The sequence below is a fragment of the Myodes glareolus genome, chromosome 19 (genome assembly GCF_982192425.1).
Source record: "Myodes glareolus chromosome 19, mMyoGla1.1, whole genome shotgun sequence".
NCBI lineage: Eukaryota > Metazoa > Chordata > Mammalia > Rodentia > Cricetidae > Myodes > Myodes glareolus.
In genome coordinates, this window is record NC_142044.1 from 65,648,508 (window position 1) to 65,674,122 (window position 25,615).

Sequence of the window (25,615 nt, forward strand, 5' to 3'; positions counted from 1 at the left end):
TACACTGCCTTTAGAGGTTCCACTTTGGGCTCTCAGAAGCTGGAAGAAAGTGCACGCATTTTTTCTGGGTTGCCGTGGGGACGGCTTGCGGGCGGAAGTGGAGCTGCACTGGACACTTCCTCTTCCGGGTCGGCCTTCCCGCGGAGAGAACCGTATGGGTTTTCGTTTCCTGCGTGGTATCCTAACGCTGCTGCTGCCTCTGCGGTCAGTTCTCCAAACCCAGCATCGTATGCTCGGTCCAGAGTCCGTCCCGCCCCCTAAAAGGCCTCGCTGCAGCCCCATGGCACCACCCCGAATCGGAACTCACAACGGCACCTTCCATTGCGACGAGGCTTTGGCTTGCGCGTTACTCCGCCTCCTGCCTGAGTACAGGGTACGGACCTCCAGCGAACCTAACTGGCTGGGCACCCTCTAGTGTTTGCGGCCCCTGAGCACGACCCTCCCCAAGACACATCCCCTAGAAACCCAACTTTAATCCTCTGACTGCTGCCTGACAGCCCCTTCCATGTTTGCAGGATGCAGAAATTGTGCGGACTCGGGACCCTGAAAAACTGGCTTCGTGTGACATCGTGGTGGATGTGGGTGGCGAGTACAACCCTCTGAGACACCGTTATGATCATCACCAGAGGTGAGTTCACATACACCTGTTCTCTGGCTTTCCTAACTTTCGTTTGTGCTGCAATCCCTCCTTCCAATGCACAAGTCCATCGTTGAAACCAATCTCCTTAATCGCCCTGGGACTGAAACCCCACAGGCTTCTCCTGCTTTAACCCTTGCCCTTGCAGCAGGCAGCTCAGTCCTTCTAATTCAAGGACCTTTTGCTTTTTTATTTTTGTTTGTTTTTCAAGACAGGGTTTCTCTGTAGTTTTGGAGCTTGCCCTGGAACTAGCTCTTGTAGACCAGAGATCCGCCTGCCTCTGCCTCCTGAGTGCTGGGATTAAAGGCGTGCGCCACCACCCGGCTGCTTTTTTATTTTATGTGTATGGATGTTTGGCCTGCATTCATGTCTGCACCAAGTGTATTGGCGCCCAGAGGTCAGGAGGTGTCAGGATACTCTGGAATTGGGGTTAAAGAGGATTGTGAGCTGTCACTTGGATGTAGGGGACTGAACTTGTCTCTACTGCAAGAGCAGCCAGCTCTTTTACCATCGCCAGCCCCATAATGGCTAATTTTAGTTTTCAGTTGACACTCACCTGGAATTGGTTCGATGAGGGATTATCTAGATCAGGTTGGCCAGTGGGATGTTTGTGGGACATTTTGATTACCTCGATTGAGTGGGAGACACTAAATCCTGGACTACCATGAGTTAGAAGGAAGCTAAGCACTAGGAGCATGCATGCACTTGTTTTTTTCTCTGCTTTTGCCTGTGGGTGAGATGTGACTTGCTGTGTAAGCTCCTGCCCCTTCCCTGCTGTGGTGGACCATAAACTATGTTGATTCTGTGTTGACCTCTGTCGGGTGTTTTATCACGGCAACAGAAATGAAGTAAGCCCCTTCTTAACTACAGCATGATTGTCACCCTCTCCCGCACCTCAAACCTTGCTCACACTTTGGTCAGCGTCCCCACTTTTCCTAAAAGAGAATAAACTTTTCCTGTTTCTTCATGTTCCCACCTCCAAAATTTCACAACTCTCCTTTCCAATTTAAGAAAATGTACTTCTGTTGTTTGAAGTTTATTGAGGCTTCTCTGTAGCCCTGGCTGCCCTGGAACTCTCAAGAGATCCACCCACTCTTCCTCCGAGTGCTGGGATTAAAGCTGTATGCCACCTGGCCTTTTTTTTTTTTTTTTAGTAAATATGAAAGTAAAGAGCATCTGCATAGAACGTAGGCTTTTCCTGTCCTCTACCTAACATCTGCACGGAATGTAGACTTCTCCTGTCCTCTACCTAACATCTGCACGGAACGTAGACTTCTCCTGTCCTCTACCTAACATCTGCATCCTGTTAGGCATCGCAAGGAATCAAGAGATGATTGAAAGGAGGAGGCTGGGCAGTAGTGGCTTTACCCAGCACTCGGGAGGCAGATCTCTGAGTTCCAGGCCAGCCTGGTCTACAAGAGCTAGTTCCAGGACAGGCACCAAAGCTACAGAGAAATCCTGTCTCAAAAACAAAACAGAACAAAACAAAACAAAAAGAAAAGATACAGGTGGAAGAATAAGGCCCCAACAATTAGGAAGTAAAGGCAGGAAGGTCATGAGTTGTGAGCAAGTTTGTGCCTGGATCAATAAGACCTATTTCCAAGCCAGGTGGTGGTGGTGGTGGCACACACCTTTAGTCCCAGCACTTTGGAGGCAGGTGGATCTCAAGGAGTTCAATGCAAGCCTGTTCTACAAAGCCAGGACAGCCAGGACTGTTACTTAGAAACCCTGTTTTGAAAAACCAAAAAAAAAAAAAAAAACTATTACCATCAAGAGAAAAATTTAATTTTATAGCCGGTTGTGGAATCAAATGCCTTTAATCCTAGCACTTGAGAGCAAAGGCACACAGATCTCCTGAGTTGAGGCCAGTCTAGTCTACAGAGTGAGTTCCAGAACAGCCAGGGCTACCCAGAGAAACCCTGACTCCAAAAACCAAAACAAAACAAAAAAATATATAGGAGGGTATGTGTATCTTCTAGGCAAACACTGCCCCATTTTACATAAAGGATTTGAGCATCTGGAGGTCGGGTCCTCGAGGTCCTGTGAGCCTCAGTTGTTTGTCCACCTCCCTAGGTGAACTTGAAAGGATAGGATCTTAGGATGCAAAACATAAAACCTGGCATACAGTAAGCAATGAGTTCCAGCCATTGTCGAGTGAATGCAGGAATAGGAACTTTCAACCAAGGCCCATGTTGGCACTGGAGGAAAAGCCAGCATCATTCGAGTGGGTTTCCTTTTCCCATCCTGCTGATACCCAGGATATAAACTTGCATGCACACATTAGACTCTTGGACCAGCTCCTCCACTGCAGCCCCTCCCTGTGCTCCTCAGGACTTTTACAGAGACCATGAGTTCCCTGTGCCCTGGGAAGCCGTGGCAGACGAAGTTGAGCAGTGCGGGACTTGTCTATCTGCACTTCGGGCATAAGCTACTGGCCCAGTTGCTGGGCACTAGTGAAGAGGACAGCGTGGTGGACACTCTCTACGACAAGGTAGGGACCTGTGTATACACCCCACCCAGCTGGCCAGGAATGGCAGGGGTGATGCAGCACTGGACGAGGCCTGTCAGTTACTGGATTGTGGGGATTGTCTGTCACAGTTCTATTGTTGTGAAGAGATACTATGACCACAGCAACTCTATAAAAGAATGCATTTAATTGGGGCTTGTGTATGGTTTCAGAGGTTTAGTCCTTATCATCATGGTGGAGAGCATACTGGCATGCAGGCAGACAGTGCTGAAGAAGTAGCTGTGAATTCTACATCCAGGTGGGCAGGCATGGCTTGTCTTTTGAAACCTCAACACCCACTCCCGGTGACACACTTCCTCCAACAAGGCCACACCTCCTAACCTTTCTCGAGTAGCATCACTCTTAATGACTGAGCATTCAACTATATAAGCCTATGGGGGCCATTCTTACTCAGCCCACCACAGGGACCCAACGGCCACTCCCCCATCAGTCCTTTGTGCCTTCCCAGCCTGCATCCTGGAGTGGAGAGGACTGGACATTAGTGTTTAGGAAAGGGGTCTTGGTACTTTATTATTTAAAGATAGGTTCTGCCTATATTGCTCAGACTGGTCTTGAACTTGTGACTTAAGCAGTATGCTTGCTTCCTTCACTTAAGGCCTGGGGGAACTAGTCTGGGGGAAGGACTTTGAAAGCAGCATTTTCCAGTCTTTTTTTTGTGCCATACATTTAAAAAAAGAAAAAGAAGAGAGAAAGAAAAAAAATTATTCCAGGCGTGGTGGTACACACTTCACCCAACACTTGAGAGGCTTAGACAGGAGGATCTTGAGTTCCAGGCCAACCTGGATCCTGACTCAAAAACCTGACCAAACTAACAAAAGAATTATTCGATATCTCTGAGTAAACAGATATGGTTGCATATACTCGAAGGCATTGGACCCAGAGATGTTATTGTATATCTCTCAGTATCTCCATAATTCACTGGTGCATAGGAGTTGGCAGGCTCAGAAGGAAAGGGACAGATTACAGAAGCATCTTCAAGTTCAGGCCACACAGTAAGGACAACACTTAACCCTGTTCCTGTGAGATTCACTTGTCAATCCTCAGGTTCATCCAGTCTCCATCACCCTGAGGTTCAGCTTTGCAGGTAGGCTGTTGAGTTCACACCTCAAGCTTAGTTCTCCAGCATCTGCTCCGTTTGTTGTGCCCAGGGGGAAGAAGTGACTGACTAGGGTAACAGTTTTGGGAATGGCAAGGCTTTTAACAACGGGTTCTCTGCTGATGGGTTTTCTAAGTAGCTGATTTCCAGTTTTAAGTGACTGTCAAGCCTTGGTACAGATGAGGGGTGCTCCGCAGAGAGGAGTTAACTTCCGATTCTCTCTGAGGCTAGTGCTCTTTCTACACATCACGCATGGGACTGATATGGAAGTGCATTTTGTAGGAGAGATTGTCATGAATAGCTTATGCTGGTTCTGCCCTAGGATTTGAGGTGTTCTACTATTTCTTCAAACTGAAATGCTGCAGCTGCTAACATAATGGTATATGTTATATGTAAAAAAACGGTATGTGTTTTATGCGGATTATGCTGATAACATATGGTACGTATCATATGGTATATGCTGATAACATGGTACATGTTATGTAGTATATGCTGATAACACATGGCCTCATCTCAAAGCCCCACGTCTCAGCTCTTAATGTCCATCACTTTCCCACTTTACTGTATTTGGCCAGACCACCTACTGGCCCATTCATTTGCTATGCAGCCTACTTAACCCACATACTCTTCTCTTCCTTGGCCCAGGAATCAATTTCCACAATCGTACATAGGAACTGAAGTCCCTGTTCAAAAGTCATAGCCAGGCTGGAAAAGAGCATAGGATCCACTTCCATAGGACAGGATTCAGTTTCCAACATCCATATGATGCTTCACAAATATCTGTGACTTGAGTTTCAGGGAATCTGGTGCCCTCTTCAGGCCTCCACTGGCACTAGGCTACACATTGTGCACAAGCATACATGCAAGCAAAACACCTTTTTTTTTTTTTTTTTTTGAGACAGGATCTCATTATGTAGGCCTGGATGTCCTGGAACTCATAATGTAGACCAGGTTGGCTTGTAGACCAAGCAGGCCTGAGATCTGCCTGCTTCTGCCTCCTGAGTGCTAGGATTAAACGTGTGTGCTACAATGCCCAGCTAAAATTTTGTTATGAGGGCTGGAAGGTTGGCCCAGCTGCTCTTTCAGAGGTTCAATTCCCACATGGTGGCTCACTACCTGTAATGAGATCTGGCGCCCTCTTCTGGCTGCAGGTGTACATGCAGAGCACCCAAACACAAAATAAAACATTTAATGAAAAGAAGTCAGCAGGCCCATGGGCATACATCTTCAGGTGACCTGAATCTCAGTCCTAACACCAAGCTGCTTTCTTCCCTCCTTCTCCCTCCTCCCATCTGGTCAATGTGCAACACTCAGGGCTGTTGTGAGGAGGTGTTTACACTCTGAAACCAGCTTTACCATGAGGGGATGCTCAAGCCTACCTCCCCTGCTGCTGCTTTAGATGTATGAGAACTTCGTGGAAGAGGTAGACGCAGTGGATAATGGGATCTCTCAGTGGGAAGAAGGGGAGCCGCGGTATGCACTGACCACTACACTGAGTGCTCGGGTTGCTCGGCTCAATCCCACCTGGAACCAGCCCAACCAAGACACTGAGGTAAGTTGACCTGAGTCACGTTAGAACTCGAGAACAAAGGAAGGACAGATGCCTTCCATCTGAGGCTTGTGAAGTAGAATTTGAGCCAGTGCCCATCATGTTCTGTGATTTCACTATTCCCAGGCAGGGTTCAGGCGTGCAATGGACCTGGTACAAGAAGAGTTTCTGCAGAGACTGAATTTCTACCAGCATAGCTGGCTGCCAGCCCGGGCACTGGTAGAAGAGGCCCTGGCCCAGCGATTCAAGGTAAACTTGGCAGGTAGCCTGAGAGCCAGGGATGCTTCTGGGCCGTCTGGTCAAGTGGGCCTCCTGCTTCTACCTAGACCTAGCCACATACTATTTCCCTTTCAGGTGGACTCAAGCGGGAAGATAGTGGAACTTGCAAAAGGCGGATGCCCTTGGAAAGAGCATCTTTACCACCTAGAATCTGAGCTGTCCCCACCAGTGGCTATCACCTTTGTTATCTACACTGATCAGGCTGGACAGTGGCGAGTCCAATGTGTACCCAAGGAGCCTCACTCATTCCAAAGCCGGTGAGTCCCCAAAAACTACCCTACCTACCTTCAGGTCTGTTTCAGCACTGTTGGAGTCTGCCACCCTTAGCTCCTCATGCCTTCCTTTGTTCTTATATAGGCTGCCCCTGCCAGAGCCATGGCGAGGACTTCGGGATGAGGCCCTGGATCAAGTCAGTGGGATCCCTGGCTGCATCTTTGTCCATGCCAGTGGCTTCATTGGTGGGCACCACACTCGAGAAGGTGCCCTAAACATGGCCCGTGCCACTCTTGCCCAGCACCCAGCAACTACACCCCTTGCAAATTCTGTAGTCCAATAAAATTTCATCTCTCACCGACCCAGGCCCTTATCTACCAACCCAGTCATTTTCTCAGACTACAGACAGCCCTATGCTGGGGCTTCCCCACTGCTTCTCAGCTTTGCAAACACTGACAACCATCAGTGGGCTGGCCAGATGCTCAGCAGTTAAGAGTATTATTGCTCTAGGAGAGGAACCAGATTCGATTCCCAGCACCCACACTGCAGCTCACATTACTGTCTATAACTCTAGTTCCAGAAAATCCAACACCCCCTACTGACTTTGTGGGCATTAGACACATGTGATACACATATGTATATTCAGGCAGCACAAACATAAAATATTAAATCTTAAAAAAATAAAGGGCAGAAGAGATGGTTCACAGGTTAAGAACACTGGCTGCTTCTTTCAGAAGTTCAATTCCCAGCAACCACACACTGGCTCACAGCCATCTAGAATACGATATGATGCCCTCTTCTGGTGTGCAGGCATAATATACATACTAAATCTTAAAAAAAAAAAGAAAAAGGAAGCCATCTGAGGACTAAATAACTTGATCAATTTCGTGGGTAGCTAGAAAGAGACAGAAGAATCTTGGCCTGTGGTCCCACTCCTTTTTCTCACTATACCCAGCAACATCCTAGAAAATGAATAGAACCCAGAGACTTTATTTACATGTGGGAGTGAGGGGAGTGGGGCTGAGGAGGTAGGGGTCCTGGAAGAGGGTCCCAAGGGGCAGAGGTTGGTGGTGTCTCAGTGAATAGTGGCACTTCATGAATAGAGCCTCCACCTCCAGCTGGGGGCTCCTGGGCCCGGCCAAGGACTGGGCTAAAGCGTGGAAACTGGGCATTGACAAAGTAGAGAGGGATGTGGGCGATTCGGCCTGTGGACCAGCACTGCAGAAAACAGGAAAAGGAGTCAAGAGCCTGAACCTAGAAGTGGGTCTCTAGCCACCCAGGAGACCCTACAGAGCATGCTCATGCACACACAGCCAAGCCCTTGTCTACTCACCACGCTGAGCAAGGCCCCTTTGTTGAAGGAAGGATGGAAACTGATGAGCTGAGCCTGGGCTCCGGGCTCCCCCTGAATAATGCCACTATGGCAAGAAGGGGAAGAGGTGAGAGGCCAAGGGCAGCAGGGAAATTTTGTAGCTGTATGTGGGGATGTGCTGTGGAGGCCAGACCCACAGGTCTGCTCAGCACTTACCAGGGAAGAAGCTCAAACACAGGGCTGTTCCGAGTTCGAAAAAGGAGGATGATGGGATTCCCATCCTGTACCCGTGGGTTTCCTGTAAGAAACGGTTCAGCTAATATAGGAAACTCGAAGCCAGGTCCCAGAGGGCAAGGGCAGAGAGCAGCAGCACTGGCGCTGTCAAAAGTCTGTTAGGCTGTGGCTTAAGAAAGCACCTCTTCTCTAGTGGGTGTAATGACACGCTTTCAATCCAGTAAGTTCTGTAAGTTCTAGGACAGCCAGGGCTAATCAAAGAGACCCCGTCTCAACAAAGCCCCATTCTCTTTACTCCTTACCTTTCATGAGCACAGCCAGGCGTTCACCACTAGGGTCCCAAACCATGGAGTGGGCCTCTCCCCCAAGCCTGTGCCAGGACAGGACAGGTGCAGTCAGTGTGGCTCTCCCGACTTCTCATCACTCCTCCCACGGGAACTGAAACCTACCTCTCCTCTCCATCTGGTGTCTGTATTGTTGTCTCAGAAAGATCTGCCACAATTGTTGCTGACTTGGCACCTCCAACGTGTCCCTTCTCTGTCCCTGTAAGGACAGAGGTTTCTAATGTGCAGTGATGGGTTTCCTAGGTTTCTGTAGTCCTTCATTCACTCCCAGTGCCCTCTACAGCTGCTGTCTCCCTCTGCGGTGCTGTAACTCACCACACGGGTCTGGGAATGACAAGGAGTAAATCAGCGCTTCCCCAAGCACAGTGAACAGCAGTCGGTTTCCATCTGGGCTCCAGCAGCCGGTCTGGGGACAGGAAGGAAAAGGCAGGAGAAAAGAGGTCTGGAGAGGACTAAAGCAGGAGAGAAGTAGAGGTGGGGAGCCATGCAAAGGGGTCCAAGCCTAGAATCCCCTTCCAGCGTTTGTGGGCCTTAGGCCCCTCTTACCTGACAGCGCCCTGAAAGAGTTGGCCACCTCTCACAAGTCCACATCTGGGTCTCCCAGACTCTGTGCCAGAAAAGACAAAGATTACATCCTGGGGCCTTCATGCTCCAAATCTGGACTGTCTCACCTTGCAGTCCCCAGAGTCAGGTGCCTTTCTCTGGAATCTTGGCTTTTCACCCACTCACCGAAAGACAGCTGAAGGAGTAGTAGCCAGGACTTTGCTGCCATCTGGGGACCACAGCAAGTTGGTAACCCCTCCTCCTCGGAACCAAGGAAGGGGGACACAGGTTTCTGTTGAGACGTCCCATACCTAAGAGAAAGGAGGTGGTGTAGAAATTCAGAGTGCTATCAGTCAGCTCACACAGACCACCCTCTTCGATGCACAAAGGCCTAGGGAAGGGGAAGCAGCAAGAAACAAATGAAGACCTCGGTTTATGACTACAATGATGGCTACCTCAGAGTGTGAGATCTGAGGACAGCCCCTTCACTATATAAAACTGAAGACAAACAATCTCACGCCCCCAAGCTTTCCACCACAGAGGGGTGGGAACCACTCACCAGAACAGCAGCACTGACAGGTGAGGCCGAGAGCAGCCGCCCTCCACTGGGGGCCCAAGCCAAGCTGGTGACCGGTGTGTGCCCAGGGTGAGATAATACCTGGGCACAGCCAGAGGAGGGTCTGCGGAATAAACAAAAGGGATAGGTAAAAAGATGACAGACAGGTTGGGGGAGGTGGAAACGCCCTTGATCCCAGCATTTGCAAGGCAGAAGCAGGTGGATCTCGAGTTCGAGGCCAGCCTGGTCTGCAGAACAAGTCCCAGGACAGCAAGGACTACACAAAGAAAACTCATCTCAGATGGTAAACAAATGCACCAAGACAGCCAGAGGGTAAATGGCTAAGAACACTTGCTCCTTCTGAGGGCAGGAGTCTGCCCTGTACTCAATGTGTGTGTGCTCAAAACCACCTAAAGCTCCAGCAGATCAACACCCTCTTTTGGCTTCTGCCAGCACCCAAACAATACAAAGTGAAAACGCCTTGTCATGATTCCGTTTCCTCGCTTTCACTAGAACCCCTAATTCATTACCTCTAACCTCAATTCAGGCTGGAAAAATGACAATGGTGGAGTTTAAATGTGAAGGTCTACGGAGAACCTGTGGTTTTCAGGGTAGGAGCCAGGATAAAAAGTCAGAAGCTGGCTGGGTGGTGGTGGCACATGCCTTTAGTTGGATCCCTGAGTTCGAGTGCAGCCTACTCTACAGAGCAAGTTTAGGACAGCCAGAGATACACACAGAAAAGGCAGAAGCTGCAGTCATTTCCAGAAGACTGCCCCGGCAGTGAGTCTAAGAGACTGTATGCTGGAGTCACTGTGCTAGGTTACCAATGACATTACCTCAAGGCTCCAACCTCTGTTGGTCTTATTTTCTCAATCCCAGTACCAATCACCTTTCCTTATCAGAACATCTCCCACCTTTATGTGCCCACAACTTTCTGTCTGTCTGTCTGTCTGTCTGTCTGTCTATCTGAGACAGGATTTCTCTGTGTAGTCTTAGCTGTCCTTGAACTCACAGAGATCTGCCAGACAGACAGACAGACGATAGAGAGATAGAATGGACAGATGTCAGCTTCAGAGATCCACCCTCTGCCTCCCAGTGCTAGGATTACAAACATGTGCCACCATCGACTGGCAGTTGTTACAATTTTTATGGTTTCTACTCAGGTCTCTGTCCCTACTCTACTTTATAATTCTGACAATGTATGACCCACAGACATGGCCTTCCTCCCATGATCCCAGAAACCTCTAAGTTCTGTCCCTTTGTCTAGACAAAGCATCTTAGCACCCACCTGACCTTACATCTGCTTCTCCACAACCCTAGAAGTGCTGTGAAGAGGGTAACTTGCAGACCCCCAAAGGCTCCTGGCAGGACCCTCAGGACAGGCCAGGCCAGGCTGCCAGGACTCACCTTGTGGATAAGGAGGTGGGGTCCAGGGTCCAGATGAGAATACAGCTCTGGCAGGCCACAGCCAAGACAGAGGCACTGAGGGGCTTCCAGGCCAGCGCTGCCACATTTCTCTGTAGACGATGCTTCAGGGAGGGAACTATGGTGCTAGAGTAAAGAGATGGGAAACTGAGTCAAAGTGGAGACACTAAGCTCAGGAACCTGAGTCCAGTTAAAAAGATAAAACAAGGGGCTGGAGAGATGGCTCAGTAGTTAAGAGCACTGGCTGCTCTTCCAGAGGTCCTGAGTTCAATTCCCAGCACCCACATGGTGGCTCACAACCATCTGTAATGAGATCTGGTGCCCTCCTCTGGAGTGCGGGCATACATGGAGGCAGAATGTTGTATACATAATAAATAAATAAATCTTTAAAAAAAAAAAAAAAGATAAAACAAGGTGTTGGAGAAATAGGTCAGAGGTTAACAGCGCTGGTCATCTTCCAGAGGCCATGGCAGCTCTGTATCCCGCTTCCAGGAGATATGCTGCCCTCTTCTGACCTCCACAGGCATTGCATGCATGCAGTGCACAGGCATACACGCAGCCAAAACACTCAAACACATAAAAAATAAAATTTAGAGGCTGGAGAGATGGTAAGAAGTTAAAAACATTGGCTGCTCTTCTGAAGGACCAGAGTTCAATTCCCAGCACTCACGTGGCAGCTTACAACTGTCTGTAACTCCAATTCCAGGAGATCTGACACCCTCACACAGTTGTACATGCAGACAAACTATCAACCAATGCTCATAAAGTAAAAATAAATTATAAAAAGTAAGTAATAAATAAAATTTCAAAAAATTTTAAAAGAAGGTCAAACAGACTGGGTGTGGTGGGGTACACCTTTAATCCCAGGGTTCGGGAGGCAGGCTAAGACAGGTTGCTGAGTTTGAGGGCATCCTGGTCAAAAAAAAAGTAGAACTAAAAGGTAAGACCCCACAGAAGAAAGTTGACCCATGGGCCTAAGGACGAGGCTCAGCAATAACTCTGGTACTCTGCCTATACAAAGTCCTGGTCTGATCCTCAGCACAGGATCTGATAATAAATAAATAAATAAATAAACAAACAAACAATAAAAAATAAAAAAATGGTTCAAGCACATGGGGTATTATGGGACAGAAGCAGAAGATTTAAGGATATATACTGGGCATCATAGCACACACCTTTAATCCCAGCACTAAGGAAGCAGAGGCAGGTGGATCTCTGAGTTCAAGATTAGCAGAGACCCCATCTTAGAAAAAAAAAAAGTTAGATATAGAAAGGACACAATCAATTATGGAGAGTCCCCAACCAATTCTAGTTCTACAGACCAGCCCACTGGGCAGAGGATGAGAACAGTCTGAACCGAAGCCTGCTGCATACAGCCACGCACCTGTTGGCATTATACACACGGATGGAGTCATCCAGCAGGGCCACTGCAAACTTGTTGGTGTGAGGGTGCCATGCAAAGACCCGTAAGCAGCAATTTGACCTGTGGGGATGAGCATGAAGACAGTAGCTGTACCTCCACCAACACAGAGGAAAGGGACGCTCAGTTTTCCTTTTGTTCCTTTCTCTTTTTTTAATATTTATTTATTTATTATGTATACAATTGTCTGTGTGTATGTCTGCAGTCCAGAAGAGGGCACCAGACCTCATTACAGATGGTTGTGAGCCACCATGTGGTTGCCGGGAATTGAACTCAGGACCTTTGGAAGAGCAGGCAATGCTCTTAACCACTGAGCCATCTCTCCAGCCCCCTTTTGTTCCTTTCTGAGGGCATGGAGAGGGGTGTCTTAGTTAGGGTTTCTACTATTGTGATAAACACCACAGCCAAAAGCAACTTGGGGAGAAAAGTGTTTACTGCATCTTTTACAGCTTGTAACCCAGCATCCAGGAGCAGTGGGGGTAGGAAGCCAAGGCTCCTAGGGACTGCGGCAGGAACTGGAGGAGATGTTGTGCTGTGGCAACATCAGCTGGCTTGCTCAGTCTGCTTTCTTTTCTTCTGGGGAATGGGGTAGGGGGGTGGGGCAGGTGGCTAGGTAGGTTTTTTGTTTTGTTTTGTTTTGTTTGTTTGGCTTTTTAGAGATGGGGTTTCTCTAAAACCATATCTCCTGGAGCCTGTCCTGGAACTAGCTCTTATACACCAGGTTGGCCTCAAACTCACAGAGATCCGCCTGCCTCTGCCTCCCAAGTGCTGGGATTAAAAGTGTACGTCACCACCGCCGGGCCTTGTTTTGTTTTTGAGACAGTGTCTCACTATATTGCTCTAGTTGTCCATAACTCACGATACAGACCAGGCTGGCCTCTAACTCAGAGACCCATCTGCCTCTGAGTGCTAGGATGTGCCACTATATCAGATTTCAGTCAGCTGTCTTATATCACCCAGGACCACCATAGAGAGCGGGGCCTTCCCACGTCAATCATCAAAGAAGAAAACACCCCCACTGCCAGGAGGCAGTGGCGCACACCTTTAAATCCCATCATTCGGGAGGCAGAGGCAGATAATCTCTGAGTTTGAGGCCAGCCTGCTCTAGAGAGCAAGTTCCATCCAGGACAGCTAGGGCTGTAACACATAAAAACCCTGTCTAGAAAAATAAAACAAAACAAAAACAACAACAACAAAAAAAACACCCCTACAGACTGGCCCACAGGCCAATTTGGTCTGCACATTTTCTCAATTGAGGGTCCCTCTTTCCAAATGACTCTAGCTTGGACGGAGTTGAGCTAAAACTAGAACAGGGTAACAATATGGAGGAGTCTCTGCCTTGACCACTCTCCCCTCAAAGGAATTTCCAAACTTCAGAACTTCTGTCCCACAGGTGCCAGAGTGTGTGCACTCACCAATTAGTTACCTGGGCGAATTCAGCAATCAGATCTTCACTCCTGAGCTGAAAGAACACAGCAGATAGACATTCCATACACAGGAGCTCACCTCCACCTTCACTTCCCACAGAGGAGCTGGACCACATCCCACCCAGCCCTACCCACAAAGGAAAGAGGTAGGGAGGAAGCTAAACTTACAGTCATGTGTGGGAACAGGGAGCCATGGAGGGAGGAGGCCCATCGACAGAGAGCCAGGGCCCAGCTGGATGCTGTCTTTACCCATTCAAACACTGCGGGGTTAGAGAGACAACTCTGATTGCATCTTACTAGTCATGTTCTTAGGTGAGGACTCTAATCCTTGTGCCCAGCACTGGATGGGCCTAGGCACCTTCCTTCCCAGTACCCACTCTGGGGCACCAGGGCACACAGAAGAGACAGTGACAGAAAACCGCAGGCTACGGGAGATGGGCTAACAGGTATCAGGGTGAGTTTGGGAAAGTATGACGAGGAGACAAGCTTACAAGTACAGGGAACTAGAGGGGTACTGACCTTCTTCCTCTGAATTTGCAATTTCATTCAGGACTCCAAAGAGACCCACATCACGCCTCATAAGTAGAAAAAGACAACAGAAAGACAACAATTATTCTCATTCTGTCACAAGTCCCCCTAACAGGTTTCATTCATTCAACAAACATGTATCACAAAGGGTTGGGTGTGTGTGGCGCTGGTAAAACACCTGCCTCGCATGAGCAAAGCCCCGGTGCAGTCCCTGCCAGCACATCAGGTCAGGCGTGGTAGCACAGGCCTATAATTCAGTACTGGGGAGGTAAAAATTGGAGGATTAGAATTTCAAGATTCTTAGCAGCACAGTGAGTATGAGGCCTCCTTTTTTTTTTTTTTAAAGAGGTACTGTATGTTTAATGAGTGCCAACTAATCATCAAGTACTTTATATATTGGTTTTTTTTTTCAAGATAGGGTTTCTCTGTGTAAAGTCCTGGCTCCCCTAGAACTTACTTTGTAGAGCAAGTTGGCCTTGATCCACCTGCCTCTGCCTCCCAAACGCTGGGATTATAGGTGTGTGTTACCATGCCTGGCTGCCCTCTGCCTCCCAAATGCTGGGATTAAAGGGGTGTGTTACCGTGCCTGGCTGGCCCTTTATCAGAATAACCTAAATGACAGGTTGCCCACTTACACACTTACAGGTGAGGCAACTAAACCTCACAGATTGGGGGTGGTGGACTTTCTGAGGTGAGTTAGGGTTTGGCCGGGTGTAGTAGCTCACAACTTTAATTCCAGCATGTAGGAAGAACCCTGTGGGTCCTCAGTCAACCTGATCTAAATAGTGAGTTCTATCTAGCCAGGTCTATATACTGATTGAGATGAGATCCTGTCTCAAAAAGAGAAGAGGGAGGGAGGGGAAAAGGGAGAGAAATAGAGCATCAACCTTACTTTCAGTGAATGACAAATCATCAAGTGTCTTAAGCATTTCAGAAAGATCAATTTGAAATTAGAATAGTCCAGAATGGAGAGAGGGATCAGTTAAGAAGCTACTTAAGGACTCCTGGGGAAAAAATGAGAATAGCCTGAACCTCCAGAATATAGAAGAGACTTGGGAAGCAGAATGTAAAACTTGAGGAATAATTGGGACAACAGTAAGGGAAGAGCAAAACTTGAGAAACATCTGGCTTGTAATTGCGAAACATCTGGCTGTAACTGCATCAGTAAATATGCCTATAATGTGCCAGGCACTGGGCTGGATGCTTCCAGAGTCCAATTTAATGATCACCACAACCCTACGGCTTCTCTGATTTTTTTGCCTTTTGATTTGGTTGGCTGTTTTTGAGAGAGGCTCATGGAGTCCAGGCTGGCCTCAATCTTACTTTACAGCTAAGAATGACAACTTTTGATCCCCTGCCCAGTGCCTGACTACAGGCATGCACCACCACACCCGATTTATGTGGTAACTCCTTACAGATAACGGTAATGACAACAGTGACAGAAACATTTCAAGGGATTAGCATGTGCCAGTACAGGCCTCTGAGTGCTTTGCATCTATTTTTTAGTGTCTTTTAACCCAATTTGGTAATGTCAACTATCTGGGGGGGGGCGCTCTCTCTCTTTTTTAATTTACACGCACTGGTGTTTTGCCATGGGTGTTGGGTCCCCTGGAGCTGGAGTTACAGCTGTGAGCTGCCATGTGGGAGCTGGGAATTGAACCAGGGTCTTTCGGAAGATCAGTCAGTGCTCTTGACTCCTGAGCCATCTCTCCAGCCCATCTCTGCATCTATTTAATACTACACAGGTTTCACTTGAGGTCAGAGTAGTTAAGTAACTTTTCCAAGGCTACACAGCTAAAAATGGTGGCCAGGTAACACAGATTCCGCTCTTACATGTGACCTATGTATGCAAGAACCAATTTTTTGCCTAACTTTCCTGAGCTTCGGATAAAAGCTCAAAATGAATAATGAACGGCATGAGGTGCATGCTGAGAGCAGGTTTGTAAAATCATACCAGAAATCAAGGCAAGCCATTCGGAATAAACGAAGCTTCTGATAAAGCCTTGGGTTTTAGATAGAGATTGAGCGAAGCAGCCTTTTCAAGAGCAGCCCAAAGCAGAGGTGTGGTGACATCATTCCTCCAGGCTCTGGAGACCAAGCCTATACACCCCTTCGCTGTGCCTCCCACTCCTCCAGGCTCTTGAGACCAAGCCTACGGACCCCTTCGCCTCACCAAACACTGATGCACCTCTTCCACACTTGTTCCCGGTGATGGATGAAGGCAGTTCTTGTACCATGCTCCAGCCTTCCAGGGGTTTTTAGGGGATCCTTGGTCAGGTGTAGGACAGGAAGATTGATCCACTATACCTCAGAAGTGGAGGAAGAGTCAGTCTCTTCCCCGGATCTTACCGGAAACCCCTGCCATCTCCAATCCATAACTGGCCTAGGCATAGAGATTTCACGGCCCCTTTCCCATATTCTCAAATGAAACACTTGTGAGACAGAAAAACAAACTTTAGCCCTTATCTGCAACCCCAACCTTCTTCACAAGATTGGTATGAGAAGAGACCTGGCTCAGAGCATCCTTCCTTCTCCCTACCACTTCTAGAACCTCCTCACATGCCTTGGCATCCCCTACAGGCCAATACCAGCCCTAAAATACATTTCGTTCTCTTTAGTCTCCCGTGGTAGACTAAATAATGGCCCCGCGGTCGCCAACATTCCCACTTTCCTCAGACCCAGCCCTGCATCCCCACTCGGACCACCTGGCCCCGGAAGTCGGGAGGCGGGCTCTCATAGCTGTTGCCGGTCACCAGCTCGTTATTGTGCTCATATAGGGTGACTTGACCCCTAGGCGGCGGCGGGGGAAACAGCCCCAGGGAACACATCTTGCCAGTCCGGAGCGTCTGGACTCGAAAGCTCCCGGCTGGCGACTGCTCTCCCCGGACTCTTAGTTCCCGGGCTAGATTCGTTTGCGGACGGGTAGTCGTACAGGACAAACAACAGCGCGAAGCTCAACGGAAGTGCAATGAAGAAAGTTCCGTGTGAGATTTCAGGACGGACATCCGGAACTTCTTGGCGCGACTACTAGCGGAAGTAGCGGGCCCGGCGGTGATACGTCGCAGGGCCGGTTTGTACTAAAGAGAGCTGCGGTTTGGTTTTGGTTTATTTCCTGTCAGACTACTGTTTTTTTCCGATCCGACGCCCCAACAGCATCTCTCACTCAGTAAGGAAAAAGTCCAAAATAAGCCAGGTATAGGAAAGTACTTAACTAAACCCTCCAACGCCGTGGATACCCCGAGAAAAATACGAACCGTCACCCGTCACTGCACCCAGGAAAAACCTCCCAGGACAGTCAGAACAGTGCTGGTCTTGCAGAACCAAGGGCCCACAGCAAAGGAGTCCGAAAAGAGAAAGACAGACATTGGAGAAGCAGTAAACTTTCCTGCGTATAGTACAGCAAACGCTTTTCTAATCCTTACAATAGCCCCCAAACGCACTGTTGAACTACCAGTAGCAAAGTGATATACCCAAGCCAGACACTGGCAAGGTATGTTGTCTCAACGGCCTGTAGGATGTGGAGATGGGAAAAAGGAAATGCAACGTCAGCATGGACTACATGACAAGACCCTGCAGACAATGCCAATGAGGCAGAAGTATCAGAAATAGGCATTGTCTCTTACACATAATACACATCTGATGCCAGACGGATCTGCCGGGTCTTCTAGCACAAGGTAATTCAGAAATTGATCAATTATCGATTGGAAATATGCTGAAGGCCTCAGAATTTCATTTAAAAAAATTATGTCCATAGCAAAGGCTTGAAAAAAGACTCGTTTGCTGGATGATGGTGGCACACGTCTTTAATCCCAGCACTGGGGAGACAGAGGCAGGAGGATCTCTGAGTTTGAGAGCAGCCTGATCTACAAGAGCTAGTTCCAGGACAGGCTCCAAAGCTACAGAGAAACCTTGTCTTGAAAAACCTTAAAAAAAAAAAAAAAAAGACTCATTCATCATGTGGCAAGAAGCCAAGGAAATTATAAGGAATTATCCTACTTGTTCTTTATACAACCAAACTTACTACCACTACCTGCAGAAAGTAACCCAAAACGTGCTCAAAGGAATGAAATCCGGCAAATGAATGTGTTCTGTTTTGTAAAACTAAAATGTGTATATCGCACCATTGATACCTATTCAGATTTTTAATGGGCAACTCGTTGAGTTTGGGAAAGGCTGATTCAGTAATCACACATTTTCTAGAAGTTATGGCCATCATGAGTATACCTGCACAAATAAAACTTAGACAATGCACCAGAATATGTCTCTAAGAAAATGAAACAGAGTTTTGCTTATTATAAAGTTTATTACAGGTATACTATACAGTCCCTACAGGCCAGGCAATTATAGAAAGATCAAATCAAACTCTAAAGGATATGTTAAATAAACAGAAAAGGAAGATAAATACCTCTAGAAATATATTGCACAATGCTTTTTAACTTTGAATTTTCTAAATGCTAATGAGAAAGGAACAACAGCTGCAGAGAGACATTGGATAATAGAAAAAAACTACAGAATTAAATCAGCTGGTAAACTTTAAAGATGTACTGATCTCGGAACGGAAACCAAAACATGTTTTGTTGGGGAAGGGGTTTTGCTTTTGCTTCCACAGGAGAAGAAAAGCCATGGATACCATCAAAATTAATAAAGATTCAATTTAAACAAGAAACACCTCTTAATTATAAGCATCATCAAACAGCATGACTGTTTAATCAAAACTAACCTATAACACTAACAAATGCTTCTTTTTGATCAGATATAACTTGCAAAAAAGAGAATTTCTCCAAAATTAGGGTTGAGGAAGGGTTTTGTTTCTATCTTTTCAAGAGAATAAAGGTATCCAGCTAAGGAATCTGAACATCACTGGAAAAATGAGACATCTGAATAAAAGGGACAAATCATCCAGAAAAAATGTCTCAAGAAAAAGAGTAAATTGACCTATTGGCATATCCCATTTCCTATAGGATAAAATTTCATAAATCTTCCCAAATGTTTGTTTCTGCTGCTCTCTACAGACATGTAATGCAAATGGCCTTTTTGTTTGTTCCAGTCCAGTTAGAGATTAAACCTAGTATTGGAGTTGGAGTGAGGTTCTCTCCTTCTCTAAAACCAAGCATGCTTATTGAAATGAAATAAAAAATCTGTTTCATCTCAGAAGAGCCACCTGATATGGGAGAGAAGAAAAACAAAAATTTAAATCTCATAATCCCTTGGTTTTATATTGACTCTTTAACACTTTTTCTTAAGGTATAAATTTTATTATACATATATATTATATATTTATAAAACTTTTGTCATGATATTCATGCTCATATATAGTATTAACTAATTCTAGGAATGTGTTTCATCTACCTTCCTATATATATTTCGGGTTTGAGTCTATCAGTTTTCTGCAATGAACCATGACCACACCTAACAGTGACCTTTGAAGTCTCCAAAAGAAGGATGGGGTCACACAACCATGAATCTTCCAGGCTTATGATAACAAACTAAGCTGAAAAACATCACCTAAAGATTGGTTTTGGACTACAAATTGCTCAGAATGATTTTGAGGCGGCGAGCTAAGATGATCCAACCTAACAGACTACTTAAGGCAGGATTTGAGACAAGCCCTGCACTTTTTTCATTATGCAGAGACTGGACAACAAATGATACAGCAGCCTCTCCCAGGACTTGACAATTAACCCAAGTATTTCTTTTGAGGACCCCCGCCCCCAGACAGCAGGAAGTAAATTTAAGAATAAAATGTTCACATTCCCAAGAGGCAGGGTGGGTGGTTTTTGGTCATTTAATGGATTATGAATATTAGTCATTGTTTGAGGGGTTGGATACAAGTAGTTATTGGTAATAGATAGGAAAAAAGCTAAACAAAGGAAATTAGATTCAAGTTTCTATTTTGAAAAGAAAACAGAAAGTGATATAGTTATGTTAAGATAAAAAGGGTAGATTAATGAATCTACTTTTAAAAAGCAATTACTAATTTTAAATGTTTTATGTTGGATTAGACTTTTGTATATTGTAAACAAATTTTGTATATTAATGCAAATTTGAACTCAATTTTGTTAAAATATGCTGTACACACATTTCTTTTCCATGGTATTTATTGAGCTCTACATTTTTCTCTGCCCCCCTCCCTGCCTCTCCCCTCCCCCCTTCAACCCTCCCACAAGGTCCCCATGCTCCCAATTTACTCATGAGATCTTGTCTTTTTCTACTTTCTACTTCCCATGTAGATTATATCTATGTAAGTCTCTCTTAGTGTCCACATTGTTGTCTAAGTTCTCTGGGATTGTGGTTTGTAGGCTGGCTTTCTTTGCTTTATGTTTAAAAACCACCTATGAGTGAGTACATGTGATAATTGTCTTTCTGTGTCTGGATTACCTCACTCAAAATAATGTTTTCTAGTTCCATCCATTTTCTGCAAAATTCAAGCTGTTATTTTTTTCTGCTATGTAGTACTTCATTGTGTAAATTACCACATTTTCCTTATCCATTCTTTGATTGAGGAACATTTAGATTGTTTCCAGGTTCTGGCTTTGACAAACAAAGCTGCTATGAACATAGTTGAGCACATGTCTATATAGCACGATTGAGCCTCCTTTGTGTCTATACCCAAAAGTGGTATTACTGGGTCTTGAGGAAGTTGTTTCCTAATTTTGTGAGAAATCGCCACACTGACATCTATAGGGGTTGTACCAGCTTGCACTCCCACCAGCAATACAGTGGTGTACACACATTTCTAATCTTGTTCAGGGTACCACACCTATAGAGCTCATTTAACAATGTAATGTAAAATTTCTAGTCCTTGAAAATTATTATTACCAACTGTTTAGGATAATAAGGAAATGCAGGTTAGTAATTAGTCACCTATTACAATCAAACTTGTAGTCACATTAGATATATTTTGAAGATCAAACAGTGGTGCGGGAGAATTATCTGTATTCTGTCAATCATGTATTTTAATAAAACGCTGATTGGCCAGGCAGGCAGTATAGGCAGGAAAGCCAGACAGGAAGTAGGGGTGGAGCAAAGAGACTGGGAGTATTCTGGAAGCAGAGCTCCCTCAGCCACTCCTGCGCAGACCACCGAAGAGGCAGCATGTAACATGCCCAGCTGAGAAAGGTACGGAGCCATTATGGCTAACATAGATGAGAAAAATGAGTTAATATAAGTTATAAGAGTTAACAAGAAGCCTGACCTAATGGGCCAATCAGTTTATAATCTTATGGAGTCTTGTGCGTGATTTTCTTTGGGGCCTGCCTGCTGTGGGGTACTGGGCAGAACAGATACCCCAACAAGCCAGCCCCCTCATACTACAAAACAGATATATTTTAGATAGACAAGGCATCTTCAAACACTCCGGAGATCTACAGAATATGGCATTTAGATGTTTTGATAACATAGTTTTTTTTTTTTTTAATGGCAATGAGACATGTCTGCTCCTGACAGCACCAATCTACTTCAGAGAAGATGATGGGCATCGAAGAAACTCCTTTCACATGACAAGGTAGCCACTGGGAAAGAAAGTGCCTTTGCCTGAACTACCGACAGTGTGCTGTCCTACTGGGACAAGCAGGATACAAAAGAGAGTGACTGCCAAACTTTGCCCAGACAAGGTGGGACAGTTCTTCAAAAACGCTGCTTCATAGACAAGTCTGTCAGATATTCTAGGCCTGTAGACTGGAGATGGATGCCCCAATGTTGCAGAGGAACTTTGGGTGACCGACTGTTCAGACAGTTAACTTTCTGTCATTTCTCACGATTTTTGGAAGTTGCTTGCTCACATTTCCTAGTTACTCAGTTAATATTTCATTCTTGGATCTCTAAGGAAGTTAAAAACTAGATAGTTATAGTTTTCCTTATTAACCAGATACAGAAAAGCAAGTTAGGATAGAAAGTAAATAAGGTGCAAGATTTTGACTCTCCAAGATGGGATGGATATGGAGTATTTTCTCTGAATTTGTCAAATACAAGTGTATTAAACATTGTTGATAAACTTATTGCCTGTATATATTGTATATAATTATTGTACTTACTGTATATAGTTTTCTTTTTTTTATTTGTTTGCTTTTTGGTTTTTTGAGACAGGGTTTCTCTGTAGCTTTGGAGCCTGTCCTGGAACTAACTCTTATAGACCAGGCTAATCTTGAACTCACAGAGATCTGCCTGTCTCTGCCTCCTGAGTGCTCGGATTAAAGGTGTGTGCCACCACCACCTGGCCCAGCTAAGTTTTCTTATATTAGTTATAGCCTTCCTTTTTATTTTAGACAAAAAAGGAGAAATATAGTGGTATATTATTGTATTTTAATGAATAAAGCTTTCCTGAAGGTCAGTGCAAAGCAGTCATCCTAGTCAGCCTCACAGGCCAGGCGGTGGTGGCGCACACCTTTAGTCCTAGCAGCCACACTAGTTAGCCATAGAGACCAGGTGGTGGCAATGCATCCCTTTAATTCCAACCCTAGAGAGGAATTTAAGACAGGAGGAGACAGCTCTTGGGCTCAGTCTCATTCTGAGGATTCATGGAGGCGGGATCACCATTTCAGATTGAGTTAGGGGTAAGAACTAATGACTGGCTGCTTTGCTTTTCTGATCTTCAGGATGAACCCCAATATCTGTGTCTGGATTTTTATTAATCATGCTGCATGGAACTAAAATTAGAGAAGAAAGGTAAGTGATGTAATTGGTTGCCAATTTAGAGATGATTAGATGGCTTAATTTTAATTTAACTTAACTCTAATCAGTGGTCTCATTCATTTATGAGCTCAAACTCTGAATAGACTATGTGGAAGAAGTGGTGAGGCTGTGGTGCTCACAGGAATGGAAATGCACTAGGCTTTTCTTGTTGGCCACCAACCAGCTCACAAACCGTGACAGACTTATTAGTTTTTACTGCTGGGCCTAGTTTAGGTTCCTTTCTTAACTTGTTTCTCTTTATCTACTGGTGCGGGAGAATTATCTGTATTCTGTCAATCATATTTTAATAAAACGCTGATTGGCCAGGCAGGCAGTATAGGTGGGAAAACCAGACAGGAAGTAGAGGTGGAGCAATGAGAACAGGAGTATCCTGGAAAGCAGGAAGCCACTCCTACACAGACCACCGAAGAGGCAACATGTAAGCTGTCACACTGAGAAAGGTACTGAGCCCATGTGGCTAACATAGATAAGGATAATGGGGTAATATATGTTATAAGAGCTAATAAGTAGCCTGACCAAATGGGCCAATCAGTTTATAACCTTATGGAGTCCTGTGTGTAATTTCTCTTTGGGATTTGCCGGCTGTTGGGGTACCGGGCGGGACGGAAACCCCAACAAGCCGGCCCTCATGTTACATATGGCGCCCAGACGTGGATAACTGAATCCACAGAAAGCCTGAGAAAGCTTAGAAAAGAATAGAGTAAAGCATGGCTTCTTGGTGGCAGCAATTTCTCAGGTCTACTTTGCTTGCTAGAGGCAAGCAAGCGCTCTCATCTGAGAGAGGCTTCCTGACTCAGCCTTAGCTGCAAAACCTTGCAGCTCATTAAGAGGTCCTGCCACGAAACACTTAAATGCTGTTGGTGAAAAGCTGAACACATGCTTTTCGGTTTTCAGTCGTAGCAGGAAAAAAGCTGTGCTGTTTTAAAATGCCGGCTTTCTGGGCTGTCCTGCCAGGGCAATCTCTGACTCTTTCAGGCAGGCAGTCGGACTGAGTGTGGTCTGTGAGCAGAATACTGCAGCTTGCTTGCTAGCAAGGACCTTGAAACGCCATAGAGTTGTGGCAACAAAAATGGCTACAGCCAGTACCTCCACAGAGGCTGGAAAGCTAAGGATCTAGCCGTCAAAGCCACGGCTTTCTGTATTGTTTTGTAAATTAAAGGCTCATGTGGTCAGAAAAAGAGAGATATACAGTAAAGAGAGATTCAAAGATGAAGAAAACCTCTAAATGGTTTATAGTGTGTTAAAAATAAATGCAGGATAAAAGTTAAAGTTCTTAAAGTAAAAAGAGAGGAGTTGGGTGTGGTGTTACACTCCTTTAATCCCAATGCCTGGGAGGAAGAGGTACCTTGACCTCTGAGACTTTAAGGGGCAGAGGTAGTTGACCTCTGTGACTTCAAGGTGTGGTAGCATACACCTTTAATCCCAGCACTGGGGAGGCAGAGACAGGAGGATCTCTGTAAGTTCAAAGACAGCCTGGTCTACAGAGTTATTCCAGGACAAAGATATACAGAAAACCTGTGTCAAAAAGTAAAAGTAAAAATAAAAGAAATAGAGGTTAAAAATAAAGCTACATAAAGATGGAAAATACACAGAGAATCTTGATACTGTATGCTATTATGCTCTCTTTAAATTGTTTGAATGCTGAGGAAGGAGCAACAGCTGTTAAAAGATATTTGTTTATAAATGCTGCTGAACTAACCCAAGATAGGTATTTTGAAAATACCTTGGCTTCAAAATTGAAGTCAAAAGGTATGTTACTTTGGAGAAGAGATTTTGTTTTTGTTTCCACAGAAAACGAGAGGCTTTGGATTTATTCTGAGTTAAGAAAAATCCAGTATGATCAAGGAAGGCCACCTGAGAAATCTCCAACAGGAACAGATGGCCCAGATGTCTGAGTTCTTCATCCAGAACAGGTTCAAGACTGCTGCCTGAGATGATCAAGACTCACAGGATACTCCAGTCAGGACTTGATGATAATTCTAAATTTTCTTTAGGTCCCCTTAAGACTATCAGCGCCCCCAACCAGCAGGAAGTAGCCTAAAATACTACGCCCACATTCCCAACAAATGGATTATGGGTATTTTCCTTTGTTTAAAAAAAAAAAAAGAGGGAAATGGTGCGGGAGAATTATCTGTATTCTGTCAATCATATTTTAATAAAACGCTGATTGGCCAGGCAGGCAGTATAGGTGGGAAAACCAGACAGGAAGTAGAGGTGGAGCAATGAGAACAGGAGTATCCTGGAAAGCAGGAAGCCACTCCTACACAGACCACCGAAGAGGCAACATGTAAGCTGTCACACTGAGAAAGGTACTGAGCCCATGTGGCTAACATAGATAAGGATAATGGGGTAATATATGTTATAAGAGCTAATAAGTAGCCTGACCAAATGGGCCAATCAGTTTATAACCTTATGGAGTCCTGTGTGTAATTTCTCTTTGGGATTTGCCGGCTGTTGGGGTACCAGGCGGGACGGAAACCCCAACAAGCCGGCCCTCATGTTACAATCTACGTTTGGCCTTGGTGCTTTTTGCTTCTTGTGTCTGGCCAGGAGCTGCTGCCTGGCTTCTTGCCCTGGGCATCTCCTCGTTCTCTTCTCTTGTTCCTCTTCTCCTGAGTCTAGATTTTTCCTCCCATTTATTCTCTCTGCCCGCTAGTCTCACCTAATCCTCTCCTGCCTAGCTATTGACCATTCAGCTCTTTATTAGACCAATCAGGTGCCTTAGGCAGGCAAGGTGAAACAAATGCAACACATCTTTACATAATTAAACATACATCCTTATACCATTAAACAAATAGAGCATAAACAAATGGAACACATCTTTGCTAGTTAAA

At 45.6% G+C, this 25,615-nt stretch overlaps 2 protein-coding genes across 3 annotated transcripts; one reads left to right on the forward strand and one right to left on the reverse strand.

Moving 5' to 3' along the window:
- The first annotated feature begins 107 nt into the window (after positions 1-107).
- On the forward strand, positions 108-6,662 carry Myg1 (MYG1 exonuclease). The gene is made up of 7 exons (XM_048449643.3): positions 108-373; positions 516-628; positions 2,969-3,128; positions 5,660-5,812; positions 5,936-6,058; positions 6,164-6,345; positions 6,446-6,662. Exons 1-7 carry the CDS (start codon positions 155-157, stop codon positions 6,642-6,644), a joined length of 1,149 nt encoding a protein of 382 aa, XP_048305600.1. The 5' UTR covers positions 108-154; the 3' UTR covers positions 6,645-6,662.
- A 609-nt stretch (positions 6,663-7,271) lies between these two features.
- Aaas (aladin WD repeat nucleoporin) lies at positions 7,272-17,052 on the reverse strand. 2 transcript variants are annotated; one of them, XM_048449645.3, is made up of 16 exons: positions 16,796-17,052; positions 16,264-16,391; positions 14,082-14,137; positions 13,731-13,822; positions 13,551-13,597; positions 12,100-12,198; positions 10,698-10,841; positions 9,294-9,414; positions 8,921-9,045; positions 8,738-8,798; positions 8,507-8,597; positions 8,297-8,390; positions 8,150-8,217; positions 7,830-7,911; positions 7,635-7,719; positions 7,272-7,519 (listed from the first exon to the last, which is right to left on the reverse strand). In XM_048449645.3, the coding sequence occupies exons 1-16, from the start codon at positions 16,916-16,918 to the stop codon at positions 7,295-7,297; spliced, it is 1,641 nt and encodes a 546-aa protein (XP_048305602.3). In that variant the 5' UTR covers positions 16,919-17,052; the 3' UTR covers positions 7,272-7,294. The 2 variants fall into 2 exon arrangements, with proteins under 2 accessions (XP_048305602.3, XP_085534780.1); XM_085678654.2 differs by lacking the exons at positions 16,264-16,391; positions 16,796-17,052 and adding an exon at positions 16,045-16,207.
- Positions 17,053-25,615: the final 8,563 nt, after the last annotated feature.

Excerpts from the sequence above, each read along its gene's own strand:
- Myg1 (XM_048449643.3), top strand. The coding sequence starts at position 155 with ATGGGTTTTCGTTTCCTGCGTGGTATCCTAACGCTGCTGCTGCCTCTG. Across the intron at positions 3,129-5,659 it reads TGGACACTCTCTACGACAAG|ATGTATGAGAACTTCGTGGA; the intron begins GTAGGGACCTGT and ends CTGCTGCTTTAG. Across the intron at positions 5,813-5,935 it reads AGCCCAACCAAGACACTGAG|GCAGGGTTCAGGCGTGCAAT; the intron begins GTAAGTTGACCT and ends CACTATTCCCAG.
- Aaas (XM_048449645.3), bottom strand. The coding sequence starts at position 16,918 with ATGTGTTCCCTGGGGCTGTTTCCCCCGCCGCCGCCTAGGGGTCAAGTC. Across the intron at positions 14,138-16,263 it reads AAGAGGTGCATCAGTGTTTG|GCGTGATGTGGGTCTCTTTG; the intron begins GTGAGGCGAAGG and ends TCTACTTATGAG. Across the intron at positions 9,415-10,697 it reads CCCACCTCCTTATCCACAAG|ACCCTCCTCTGGCTGTGCCC; the intron begins GTGAGTCCTGGC and ends TTTATTCCGCAG.